Below are 12320 nucleotides of genomic sequence, written 5' to 3'. Positions count from 1 at the left end.
GTGAAATAATTCAGGGTGGCTGCTGCTCCTTGGAAGAGAACAAACCCAGCCTGGCTCTCCACTGCTGGGTCCTGGGATTACAGACTCAGGAAGAATGTTAAATATCCACACACCTGCTGTGGGGCCCACCCAGGCACACCTGGATCAAAGGGAATCCTAAAAAAACAATAACAGGGAAGATTTCCACCCAGCAGGAAGAACTATCCCAGATCTCCCCTTGGCCAGAACCTCCTGGTTTGTGGTGAGGCCCCCGAGCTGCAGGAAACTTCCTCTGGAAGGGTGTGGGATGCTCCCCCTCACCTGTGTGAAATGGGAACCAACCATTTTCCTAAAGGAAGCCAGAACCACACTGTTTATTTTGGGGGTTTAAATTCTGCCAGGCAAAGTGTTCCATGTTACTCCAAGAGCAGGTCATTCTTATTTAAGAAATTCCCTTAATCCATTATCAAAATCCTTTGAGCTACAAGAGCTCCCCGATCCCCAAATCTCCTGGATAACACAGCTCACTCCCAAGATGTTTATTTACCAATACCCATCCTCTAGGCCAGGCTTAGCAGCAGCAGCTTTATCCCTGGGATAATGCTAAGTCCCCATCTGACAATCTTATTTCTCTCGGGGAATTACAAAGGCAGGAATTTAGAAACAACATTTTGTGTTTTCACAACTTGCTCAAAGCAACTTTATTTTCCCCCAAGTTGCTGAATGAAGCAATTGTCACGAGGCTGTCACAAGGATGAACAAAAATGTTCCATCCTCCAGGGCCACAGAGCTTTGCAGTGATCACAGGGAATGCTGATCCCAGATCCAGCAGTTTAAGAGAGCTGGGAATTGCTGTCAAACACTGCCTAGATTCCCCTAGAAATCAACTTCTGCTGCACAAAACTCTTTGAATCCACTCTTTAAATCCAGTATTGTCTCATTCCAAGCATGGAGTAACTGGTCTTTTACAGGATCAACCCCAACAGGCTTTTTATTTTACAAGACTTTTATTCTGTTTCACAGATCTGACTATTACAGCAATAAAATTATTACAAGTGACTCATAACATTTAGTTCCAAATAAAAGTAGAAAAACACCAAAAAAAAAAGAAAAGATAAAGGAAAGTTAAATGAGATGTGATGGGTGGTAAATGTGTTTTAAGAGCACAGAAAAAAAGTATATAAAAATACATCAGGAGCAAGGATTTTGCAGCCAAGTTTTGGTTTAGTTACAGTTGAGTCACAGAATGGCGGAGGCTGGAGGGGACCTCGGGGTGGCCCTGTCCCAGTCCCTGCTCAGGCAGGGCCACCTGGGCCCCAGGGCTGTGTCCCTGTCCCTCTGGAGACCTCCAGGTCTGCTCTGCTGCAGCCCAGGCTGGAGCTTCCCCCTCCCTGCTGCCCTCAGGATCCTCAACTCACCATCAACCTGGGCAGCCTTGGATCTCATCTTGGATCTCATCCTGGGCTCAGCAGAGCCCCTCTGCTGGCTCCTGTGTCCCTTGGAGAGGGAATTCATCACCAACCCGCTCCAGGAGCCTCCTGGATTGCTCCTGAGTTACCCTCCAGCAGGGATCAGGGTGGTTCAAGTCCCTGAAATCTGCAAATTCCAACCTGAGGCTGCTCCTGTCTGTGGAGGGTTTGATCCTCTTCTTTTCCCACTAGAACATCACCTTTTGTGTCCTCCCTTCGCTCCTGAGCTCTCAGCTGGCTCCTCAGCCATCCCCAGGAATTCCTGCTCTCCCACAGCAAGGACAGCTCCCCTTCCTCGTTCTCCTGAAGAGCCCCAGAGCCCAGCAGCAGAAAGCTCAGAATACTGAGAACTGTTCACTGGAAAGGTGATAAATCCAAGAGCAGATAAAAGGCAGAAATGAACCAGAGAAAGGAAAGGAGGATGTGTGTGTGTTCGTGTGTGTGTAAATTCTATTTTATGGCAAACTTCCAGTCCTTTGGCCACTAGAAAGCAAAATCAGTGGATTTCATATAAATTCTCTGTATAAAGGAATGTCTATGAACTGTGTACAGTATGGCCCAGAATAAACATCTCATCATCAGCCTAATAGAGCTCCTCACAGAGGAAAAGAAGGTGCTTAGTCATGGTTCATCTTCCCAAGAAAATACTGTCCGGAATTGGACTAGTGCCCCAAAACACCATTTCAGGAACAACAGGAATTCCTTCAATGGAAAGGAAAAGCAGAGTCTGCCCAGGCTGGGGGAGCAGGAGCTGGGCAGGGCCTCAGGGCTGCCCTGCTGCTTTCAAGTCCGTGTGGTTGATGGGCAGGGGGTGAGCCTCGGTGTTGAACACCCAATCCTCCAGGGACAGCACGTCATCTTCACAGAACAGAAGATAGAGGTACCTGCAGCCACAGGACAGGGACAGGCTTGGAGGAGCTCAGCAGGGCTCCAGGCAGGCACAGGCAGCAGCATCTGACACATCCCCACCTCCCTGGAAAATCCCCACCCTTCCCACACTCTGGATCGCAGCAGAGCCCTTCAGACCCAGCCCCTGAGCAGGAGCCTCCAGGGAGCCACGGGCAGCAGAGGTTCTGCAGCAGGAAACTCCCAAAGATTTCCAGCCTTGCCCAGTTTCCCCCCAGAATGGAAAGATCCTGGAAGCTCCTCTGGTCCCAGCCCCCTGCCCTGGGGGGAACACCTCCCCTGGGAAGAGAAGACTTCTCCTCATCATCTGAGGCTCCTTAAGCAGCTGCTGCAGGAGCTGTGCTGCTCTGGAAGGCCCTGTGAGCCCAGACTTACTTCAGAGTCTCTGCGAGGAAGAAGCTCTGCTGCATGTTGTCGTGGGTGGGCGTGGTGGTGTACACGTCTCGGATGCCAGAGAAGCCAGCTTCCACCCTGCAGTGCTTCTCCAGGGCCTGGGGGAGGGAACAGAACCCTCAGCCACCCTCAGCAGCGTGGGGTGACCCCTCCAGCACCAGCAGCTGCATTCCAAACCAGTTTACAAATCCAACCCCAGGTTTCCTGTCCCTCACTCGGGGGTTGCTCCACACTCTGGGAACCAGCCTGGCTCTAATGAACAGCAAAGGAAACAGCAGCCACCCGAGCTGGCTGATGGACTGATGGCAGTGCAGCCCCCAAGGGAGAAGAAAACATCCACAGTGGAGATTATCTGACCTGAGGCACTTTGTGAACTCCTGCCCCATTGCTCGTGGCTTTCAGATCCTGCCCCATTGCTGGTGGGTTTGAGAACAATCTGGGTTGAAAGGAACCTTAAAAATCACCCAGTTTCACCCCCCTGCCATGGACAGGGTCACCTCCCTCTAGACCAAGCTTCCCAGAGCCCCACCCAACCCAGCCCTGAGCATTCCTGATGTATCTCAGCGTTTAACACAATTTCAATAATTTCCGCTCCTTCCACCGACCGAAGCGAAGATTTTCATAGGAATGCAGGACCCCACGGAGCTCTGTGCCCTCTGCAGCCTTACCTGGACCACCTCCCAGCCCCAGTGCCTGTACTTGGGGTGGTGGGTGAGCCTCCAGAGGTACATGTAGCTCTCCACCACCTCGGGCCTCAGGATGTAGTAGCGCTCGCTGAGCCGCGTGGCCGTGGCCTCGCTCCCCGCGTCGAAGCGGAACGCCTCGGGACCCAGCTTGGTGTCTGGGGACAAGCACACAGCACTGTCACTGCCAGGGCAGCACCAGCAGGGCACCAGCAGGTGCCTTCAGGCTGCTCAGGATGCCAGGGTTTGGCTAAGGCTTTGCTGAGCCTTTTCTTCAGCGGTGCCTTTGGAGAGAAGGGATCGGGATGGTGACAAAAGCAACTGCACTGGTTTGATAAACAGAGCACCAGGAGTGTGTTGGTCTGTGCTCAGGAATGCCAGCCTCTTGCAAGCACTATCCAGCACTCAGATCCCTGCTTTCAACACCAACCCTCTCCCTGCAGGAAAAAAATTTGTTCATGAGGGTGCCCAGAGCAGCTGTGGCTGCCCCTGGATCCCTGGCAGTGCCCAAGGCTGACAGGGCTGGGAGCACCTGGGACAGTGGGAGTGTCCCTGCCATGGCAGGGGTGGGATGGGATGGAATTGAAGGTCCCTTCCAGCCCAAACCACTCCATAATTCTGTGATCGTGCCACATTCCTCTGGCTGTGTCTGCCCCAGTGCTTCACAGGGAGTCATTATCTGCCTCTAATTACCCTGCAGACCTTCCCTGGGCCCTGCTGGGGCTGTGGGGCCCTGGCAGTGTTGGCAGGAGCTGGGGCCGTGCACAGCCACTCCCTGCAGCACTGGGCAGCCTGCTGCTGTCCTCTCTGAGGGTGCAAACTGGCTGCAGGCACTCACAGGCACAGGACTGTTAGTTCAGATGCCTTGGTTTAGTTCTGTAAGTGCTGCATTGGGGAAAAAGAGTTATTTGCAAACATCATTTCAGGTTAGCTTGGAGTTTGTTGGGCAAACATGCTGGGCACCAAACTGGGCTGGCTGGTGTGGGGAAGGTGTGGGACAATCCTTGGATGCAGTTGTGGACAGACCTGTGCCTGACAAGGTCCTGGAGAGCTGCCCTGGCTGCCTGCAGCCTCACAGGAGCTGCAGGGATGCCTACAAAGAAAGGAGGGGTGTCCAAAGCAGCTCCTGCAGGAAGAGAACCAAGCCAGTCCCTCACTCATCTCCACTCGCTGCTCTCCACAGCTCTGGGTGGTCAAAGAAATTGTCCTGAGCTTGTGAAACGAGGACTCACACAGCTGGAGAGGCTCAGCAACTCCATTCTCCTGGCTCCACCAGCAGCTGCAGGTCTGCAGCACTGCCCTGCAGGGCTTCCCAGCTGCTGTGCTCCAGAGAGAGCCACCCTGCAGTTAACCCCTGCTAACCCTCCCCTCCTGCCTGCACAGGGATGAGCAAGGGCAGCCTGGAGCCCTGCTGGGATTCAGCCCCAGCTCCATTCCCAGCTCTGCCCCAGGAGCTCCCGGCTGCCTCTGCTGCACAAAGCACATTTCTGTCCCTTCCACACATGCCAGGAAAGCCCAGGGGAAGCCACAGCAGGGCTGCAGTGCTGCTGAGGCACAGAACCCCCCGTGCCAGGCAGTGCCCACCCTCCTGGGGCGGTGGGCTCGGGTACCTGAGCGTGTGTAGGACTCGTGGCAGGTGCTGGTGATCTCTGCTGCCAGCTCCATGTGCCTCTGCCTCCTCTCCCCCGTGCTGTGCTCGGCCCCCAGGGCAATCATGCCCCCAGAGAAGCAGGCCAAGTGGCCCATCTTGTGATCCAGGATGCCACCCCTCCACTCCGCGATGTAGGTCAAGCCTCCTGCAGATTTCTTCACCAAATGCTTTTCTATTGCCTAAAGGGATGAAAATCAGGATTTTAAGGGAGTGGACAGTGAGTAAAACTTACTCAGTGTTAGTTAGTGACAGGAGTGAGTACCCAGGAAACCCAAAGACTCATTCTGAAGGTCTGAACCCTTCTGAAGAACCACGTCCCCTCCAAAAATCCACAGAGCAGCACCTGGCTCCTCACCTCCAAGGCATCGTCGTACATCTTTTTAGCTTCAGAGTCCTTCTTGTCTGACATCAGCCAGGATTTGATGAGATATTCATAAAAGCTGTCCCCGAGGCCCCCGATGGAGACGTGGTCTGTGGTGGGAAAGCCAGGAAAGAGCTTCAGGTTCACGACAGACAGTGAGCAGCTGCCTCACAAAGGGGAAACAATCACGTCCTATTTAATGCCCTTGTTCTCTCCTTCCTCTTCCCAGCTTCCTGGGGAGAGCTTGCAGCATTGCTTTTCAGAAAGGAAGAAAGGTGGAAAGTGCAATCAGGAGAAAAATGTTCTGTCATTTTCCAGAGCATTAGTATCCCTTAGCAGAACCATTCAGAGGCCTTATTTTACAAGTTATTTATACTGCAACGTGAAGATGCTTCCTGTTTATGGAGCCATCATCATAAATCCACCCTCATAAACCAAAAGCAGTGGTGGGTATTGATAGATTTCCATCTGGATGGAGCCCCTGGGAGCTGTCTCCCTGCCTCAGGAAGGGAAGGAGAGGTGTTTGGATCCCACAGAGCTGCCAGCAAGGGGCTGTGGACACTCTCCTGGGTTTTGCCATTTGTATTCCTGCCTCACGGAGGGACTCTGAGCCCTGGGCAAGGCGGGGGGTTGCTGGCACATTAAAATGATAAAGTCAGGTACAGGGATGTGCACTGCACGTTTTCCTCTGCAGCAATGAAATTTCTGGGGCTGTCTGCTCAGAGCACCCCCTGCTCTGACCTTCCAGGAGCTGCTGAGGGATTGCAGTGTGAAATGGGCCTGGGGGGAGCTGCTGGATGCATTTACAGCTCCAGACTCTGCCACAGGGGGAACAGCAGCCTTCTCACTCTTTAAAGCACTCAAGCACTCCCGTTTTTAGGAGAGCAAGACAAATGGCCTGAGCCATCCCTGTTAATTAACAGGGTCCTGGCTCTGCCCCACCCTCATTTCCCAGCCAAGCTCGTGCAGCAGGTGTTAGAGCTGCTCAGATTTTTGTTTCCCCTCTCCTTGTACACAGATAAAGTCCCGAGGCTCATTCCAAATGCCGAATCCTCCCAGCAGCACAAACCAACAGCCACGCATCATTTTCCTGACCTGAAGAGCAAACATCCCTGACACACTGTGTCCAATGATCCAGGGAATAATCCCTAGCAAAACAATGAGATTAAACACCCGGCTTCCCTGCAAGCAGAGAGGGCAGAGGATTTGCAAACACGGGCTGCCTTTAAAGAGCAGCTCTGTGATCCTGAGTGTGTCATTCATAAACTCACCAAAGCTGCAGCCCTGCTATGGAATTGCTTCCCATATGGCAGCAGCCCTGGCAGCGTTTGCCTCCCAGGCACCTGCATCAATAAATCCCTGCCTTCAGCAGGGCTGGGCTGCCCTCCCACAGGGCCAGCACAGCCTCTCCACGGGCAGCATCTGCTCCTTCAGCCAGGTCAAAGATACACCTTTTAAGGAAATCACAGCAATTTCAAGGAAAACAGCTTCCTGCAAAGAGCTTTAATGGCAGGAGAGAAAATGAGAGCCTGGCCTCTCCGGGGAGCAGGCTGCAGATGCCTCCCTCATCTGTTTCTCCCCAGCAGCACTGGGGATGCAGAAGGGGCTGATCACTCTTCTCCCTCCCTGGAATATGGGCTCAGATCCCAAGGTCACATCCTGAGCAAGTGCCACAAACAGCCTGTGGAAGTGTGGCTGGAGTCAGGAAATCTCCAGGCCTGTGGCAGGCAGCTGCCTGTCCCACATGAGCAAGCAGAGGATGCTTTTAATGTGCTCTGGAAAGCACCACCAGGCCCCTCTCTACATCAGCAAGTTCAAGGCAATGCAGAGAAATCTGAGACAGAAAACAGAATTAAATTTGTGGCAGAAGAGATGAGGGCTTGCTTCCAGCACCAAAGGGCAGCTCTGGTTTAATGTGGCCATCCCAGACACTGTGCAGGGACCAGCCCTGCCAGTTAAAGGTCAGGGATTGCTCACAGCCAGGGTCTGTCCCTGCCTGTTGCCACCAGAGCCACAAAAGCAGCACTGGGAGAGGTCTGGATCCAGCCCAGCAAAAAGTGCAACAAAGCAGGGGGACACCAGGAGATGCAAGACTCAGAGTAACCTGCCTAGATAATACATGTCACCCACTGACAGGCTCAAACCAGTCTCTGAAAGAGATTTTTCTTTGACAACATCAAATCCAGCAGCCAAAACAAGCAGATCAATAGTGGAGCAGAGAGTGGAGGTCACAGCTCAGGGCACAGCTGCAGAAGTGGCTCCTCCTGCTCCCACCACAGGGCAAACTTCTGAGGAGGGGCACAGCCTGTGTGTCACCTTCCCCTGGGTGCCTCCACAATTCCCCTGCCCTCTCCAAGACCTTCCCTGATTATTGCTCCAGTGCTGGCTTCCCAACAGGAGAGAAGCAAACATTCTTATCTCATCCCTCCTTCCCAAGTGGCTCTGCAGAGCTGCCATGGTAACAGGAACAGGAATGCACAGGAGAATTCCTCCCTGGATCCAGGGGGGACCCAGAGCTCCTCCAAGCCCTCTGCCTCTGCAGGAGGTTCCTCCACTCTGGAACCTCACTGTGCTTCCCATGCAGCTGCCTGTGCTGACTGCAGGATCCCAGGCTGGGCTGGCCCCAACACCTGTGGGATGAGCTCCTGTGCAGGGAAGGCTCCAATGCTCTCTCTGGAGCTGGAAACTCACCTGGGACACTCAGCAAGGCTCCAGTTCTCTCTTTGCAGCTGGGACACTCAGCTGAGACACTCAGCAAGGCTCCAGTTCTCTCTTTGGAGCTGGGACCCTCAGTAGCGCCCCAGTTCTCTCTCTGGAGCTGGGACACTCAGCTGGGACACTCAGCAGGGCCCCAGTTCTGTCTCTGGAGCTGGAAACTCAGCTGGGACACTCAGCTGTGGATAAGGGCACAATTCCTGCCCTGCCCCCTGGCTTATCTCCTGCAGCACAGCCTGCCTGGCTGGCTGCTGTGCCAGATGCTGCTCCCTGGGGAAGAGGGAAGGCTTCTCCTGCAGGCAGGAGGGAGGCAGGGATACCTACGCTGCACCCAGCTCCCCGTCACCGGGCTCAGGAAGTTGGGGTACAGGCCCTGTGGCTTCTCCACTCTGCTGAGCACCCTGCGGATGTTCATCACCTGTGAGAGAGCACAGACAGCCTGGGTTATGCTCTGCTGCCCCTCCCTGCCTCCCCAGCCCCTGCCCTGCTCCAGCCCAGCAGGGAGATGCTGCGGGGCTCAGCCCAATCCTTATTTCAGAAATGCTCCTGGGAACCCTGCAAACCCCACTGCACTCACTGCCATGGTCCAGAAGGGATCCTGGGACACTTTGTGCTTCCAGTACCTGAAGGGGCTACAGGGAACTGGAGAGAGACTTTTCCCAAGGGTGTGGAGTGACAGGACAAGGGGGAATGGCCTCAAGGTAAAGGAGGCCAGGGTTAGATGGGATGTTGGGAAGGAATTCCTCCCTGGGAGGGTGGGCAGGCCCTGGCACAGGGTGCCCAGAGCAGCTGTGGCTGCCCCTGGATCCCTGGCAGTGCCCAGGCCAGGCTGGACAGGGCTGGGAGCAGCCTGGGACAGTGGAAGGTGTCCCTGCCATGGCAGGGCTGGCACTGGAGGGGCCCTGAGGTCCCTTCCAAACCCAAATCTGATTCTGTGCTTGGGGATCTGGGTGGAAATGGGAGATGTGAGCGATGCCAGGGGTGATTTTTAACGTGATCCAAAGGGAAAGGAGTGGCAGGGATGAGTGACTCACACAGCACTTAAATTCACCATGTGGTCACTTAATGTGATGAATTGGGGCCTTTAATTTCAACAACAGACAGTTCCTTTAATACCCCAGAACAACCAGCACTTAACTCTCTAAAGCCTCCCTTGGTTTCACCCCCATTAAATCCAACAGGCCTTTCCCTTAAGGGACCCAGTTAAATTCCATGCAGCATAAATATTCTATTATAACCTACAGAGCAGCTAATTTGCCCTAAACCTTTTACAAAATCAGACAATTTGCATGCCAAAAGCTGGCTACAGCCTTAAGCCAGTGCTTCCAAGGAAGTTGTCAGGCTCTATAATATTTACTGGAGTTTAGGAGCTTGGCATATTAATGACAGGTTTGAATAAAAGACACAGATGGGCTTTAATTGCTGCTAAAATCACCCCAGTCCCAAGCTGGGGGCTCATGAGTTGATCTGCTCCCCTGCAGGAATTTCCCTCAGGCTGGGCTGTCAGAGCCCACAGCATCCCACGTTTTCCCTCTCAGGGTGGCTGTGATCCATTTGCTGTGCACACATCAGCCCAGGAGAGTCTCTCAGAAAGGTTTTGCCCTTTTCCCTCCCGGGCTTAGGAGGAGAAGAGGAAAAATCTCTGAGGCTGGGGACAGAGGTTTGACCCTGGCTCAAAATGCCATGGTTTGAACCCAGAATGAGGCTGCAATTCTGGTTTTTAGCAGTGCATCCTCATCTCTCCCTCCCTTCATTTGCTCACACATTTTCTCTCCACAGCACTGCTCCCTTTCCTGGCCTCTCCTCAGCTCCCCCTCCCTGGGAGCAATTTGTCATCATCCCTGTCCTCAGGAACCTCAGCCTTGTCTCTATTTCACATCACCAGCCTCTCTTCATCTTCCCACAGAGTTTCCTGGCTTTCCTGTTTCCCTTCACCCTCTGCTCTTCCCTCCTCTGACTCTCATTGCTCATCCCACCCTCCCTGCTTTCCATCCACTCCATCCCAGCTCCACTTTGCTCTCCCAGCTTCTTCCTCCTCTTTTTTTCCCTGTCTCTCCTTCAAATCCCCTCCTTGTTTCACAGCTGACAGAGCTGCACTGGACACACCCTGGAAAAGCAGAATTTTTGAGTTTTTTTGGCAATCCTGCCTGTTTGTGGCACTCTGGGCCAGCCCCATTTCCCTTGGGCTCACGGGGGCAGTTTGGGTTCTGCCTGGGACAATCTGTGTCCCTCAGAGCAGGCTCCTGAGGGATCTGCATCCCCCGATGGCTGCACCTTGGCTGTGCCGTCCTCTGGGTAAAATCACACCGGGAAAAACACCCCAGGGGGACAAAGAGGCCAAGCCATGGCAGCCCAGGCTGGGGTCACTTGCCTTTTCTGCAAACACTGGGTTGCCAGAGAGCTGGGAGAGGTGCAGGAACTCCAGGTGCAGGGTCCCAAATTCTGCCAGGATGCTGCTTCCAGCAGATGCCCAGCCCCAGCTCCAGCTCATGCCACTGCAGGGAGAGGAAAGAGAGCCCTCAGTGCCAGGAAACACAGCCAGAGCCTGGGGTGGCCTGGGCAGGGCAGCCCTGCCTCTGCCAGGTGTCATTTGGGGCAAGGAAAGGACACACACACAGATTTGGGACACACACACAGATTTGGGACACACACACAGATTTGGGACACACACACACACAGATTTAGGGCACACACACACACAGATTTAGGGAACACACTCACAGATTTAGACACACACACACACACAGATTTGGGACACACACACACACACACATTTAGGACACACACACACACAGATTTAGGACACACATACACACATTTAGGATACACACAGATTTAGGACACACACACAGATTTGGGACACACACACAGATTTAGACACATACACACATTTAGGATACAGACAGATTTGGGACACACACACAGATTTAGACACATACACACATTTAGGATACAGACAGATTTGGGACACACACACAGATTTAGGACACACACACAGATTTGGGGTACACACAGATTTGGGACACACACAGATTTAGCACACACACACACAGATTTAGGACACACACACACATTTAGGACACAGATTTTCAGCAGCAGTTCCAGTGGCACTGAGCTGTGCTCTTCCAGAGATTCTTTAGGACTGGGCTAACATAAACTGCATTTCTTTGTGGGAGAGGAAGCCCTCCTGAAGAGCTCAGCTGACAAACAGCTTTGGAGGAGCACTGCCACCCTTCCCCACAGATATTGTGGGATAAAATAAATATCCTTGTGGTACCCCGGGGCTCTGGGTGTGTCTGGGACCCTCCAGGCAGGACAATGCCCTGGGGGATGCAGGGTTGGATATAACCACGGCAGCCCCTGTGGGTTATCCACCTCAGAGGTGTGGTGGCTCCAGTTTTCCATCTCCTGGCAGTGAAGCCGGGGAGGGGACAGCTCCAGGGACAGGGAAGGGTGGGGGTGACACTAGATGGCGCCGGGAAGCTTGGCTGGGAGAGAGAAGGGTTTGTTGTTTACAGGAGGTTAAAACTAATGATCCTTCTGAGCACGAAAAGAAAAAAAAAAAAGAAGTTTGCCTCGTTGTGATGGAGAGGAAAACGTGGCAGGTCCCGGGCTGGCTGTTTGCCTGCAAGGAGAGCCCTAGACAGGCTCAGCTCAGCTCAGCTCAGCTCAGCTTGGCTCGGCTCGGCTCAGCTTGGCTCGGCTCAGCTCGGCTCAGCTCAGCTCAGCTCAGCTCAGCTCAGCTCGGCTCGGCTCGGCTCAGCTCAGCTCAGCTCAGGTTGGCTCAGCTTGGCTCAGCTTGGCTCAGCTCAGCTCAGCTCGGCTCAGCTCAGCTTGGCTCGGCTCGGCTCAGCTCAGCAGGGCTGCAGCTGCCAAGTGGCGCCGTGTTTGTTGTCACAGCAGCTCTGTGGGGTCACAGAGACCATCCCAGCCCTGCCCTCCCCAAAACCACAGCACGGGCTGTGCCTGAGCCTTGGGGCAGGCAGCACAGGAGGAAGCAGAGCCCTTTGCAGCGTGTCCCTGGCTGAGAGGGCAGCCTGCAGTGAGCCCCTGCAGGAAAAGCTTTTGTCAGCCTTACAAACTGGCCTTCACAGCTGCTCTGCCTCCAGCAGCTCAGAGGAAGCTGCTGTTCAAAGGACCTTGGCCTCCAAGAGAAAGGAACG

The 12320-nt window shown here is 53.9% G+C and overlaps 1 protein-coding gene across 2 annotated transcripts in view; it reads right to left on the bottom strand.

Moving 5' to 3' along the window:
* Positions 1–967: 967 nt before the first annotated feature.
* MAN1C1 (mannosidase alpha class 1C member 1) overlaps positions 968–12320 on the bottom strand; it is a 47615-nt gene continuing 36262 nt past the window's right edge. Inside the window, exons 6-13 of one of the 2 annotated variants that reach the window (XM_041463131.1) lie at positions 10529–10652; positions 8482–8575; positions 5437–5552; positions 5041–5260; positions 4457–4523; positions 3416–3588; positions 2730–2845; positions 968–2332 (exon numbers count right to left, since the gene is read on the bottom strand). In XM_041463131.1, the coding sequence (XP_041319065.1) occupies positions 2309–2332; positions 2730–2845; positions 3416–3588; positions 4457–4523; positions 5041–5260; positions 5437–5552; positions 8482–8575; positions 10529–10652 (934 nt within the window). In that variant the 3' untranslated portion in view covers positions 968–2308. The remainder of the gene's footprint in view (positions 2333–2729; positions 2846–3415; positions 3589–4456; positions 4524–5040; positions 5261–5436; positions 5553–8481; positions 8576–10528; positions 10653–12320) is intronic. The other variant, XM_041463130.1, reaches the window with a different exon arrangement.

Source organism: Pyrgilauda ruficollis, unplaced genomic scaffold (genome assembly GCF_017590135.1).
Source record: "Pyrgilauda ruficollis isolate IOZ18807 unplaced genomic scaffold, ASM1759013v1 scaffold162, whole genome shotgun sequence".
Lineage (NCBI taxonomy): Eukaryota > Metazoa > Chordata > Aves > Passeriformes > Passeridae > Pyrgilauda > Pyrgilauda ruficollis.
This window is presented reverse-complemented; position numbering and strand designations above follow the sequence as displayed.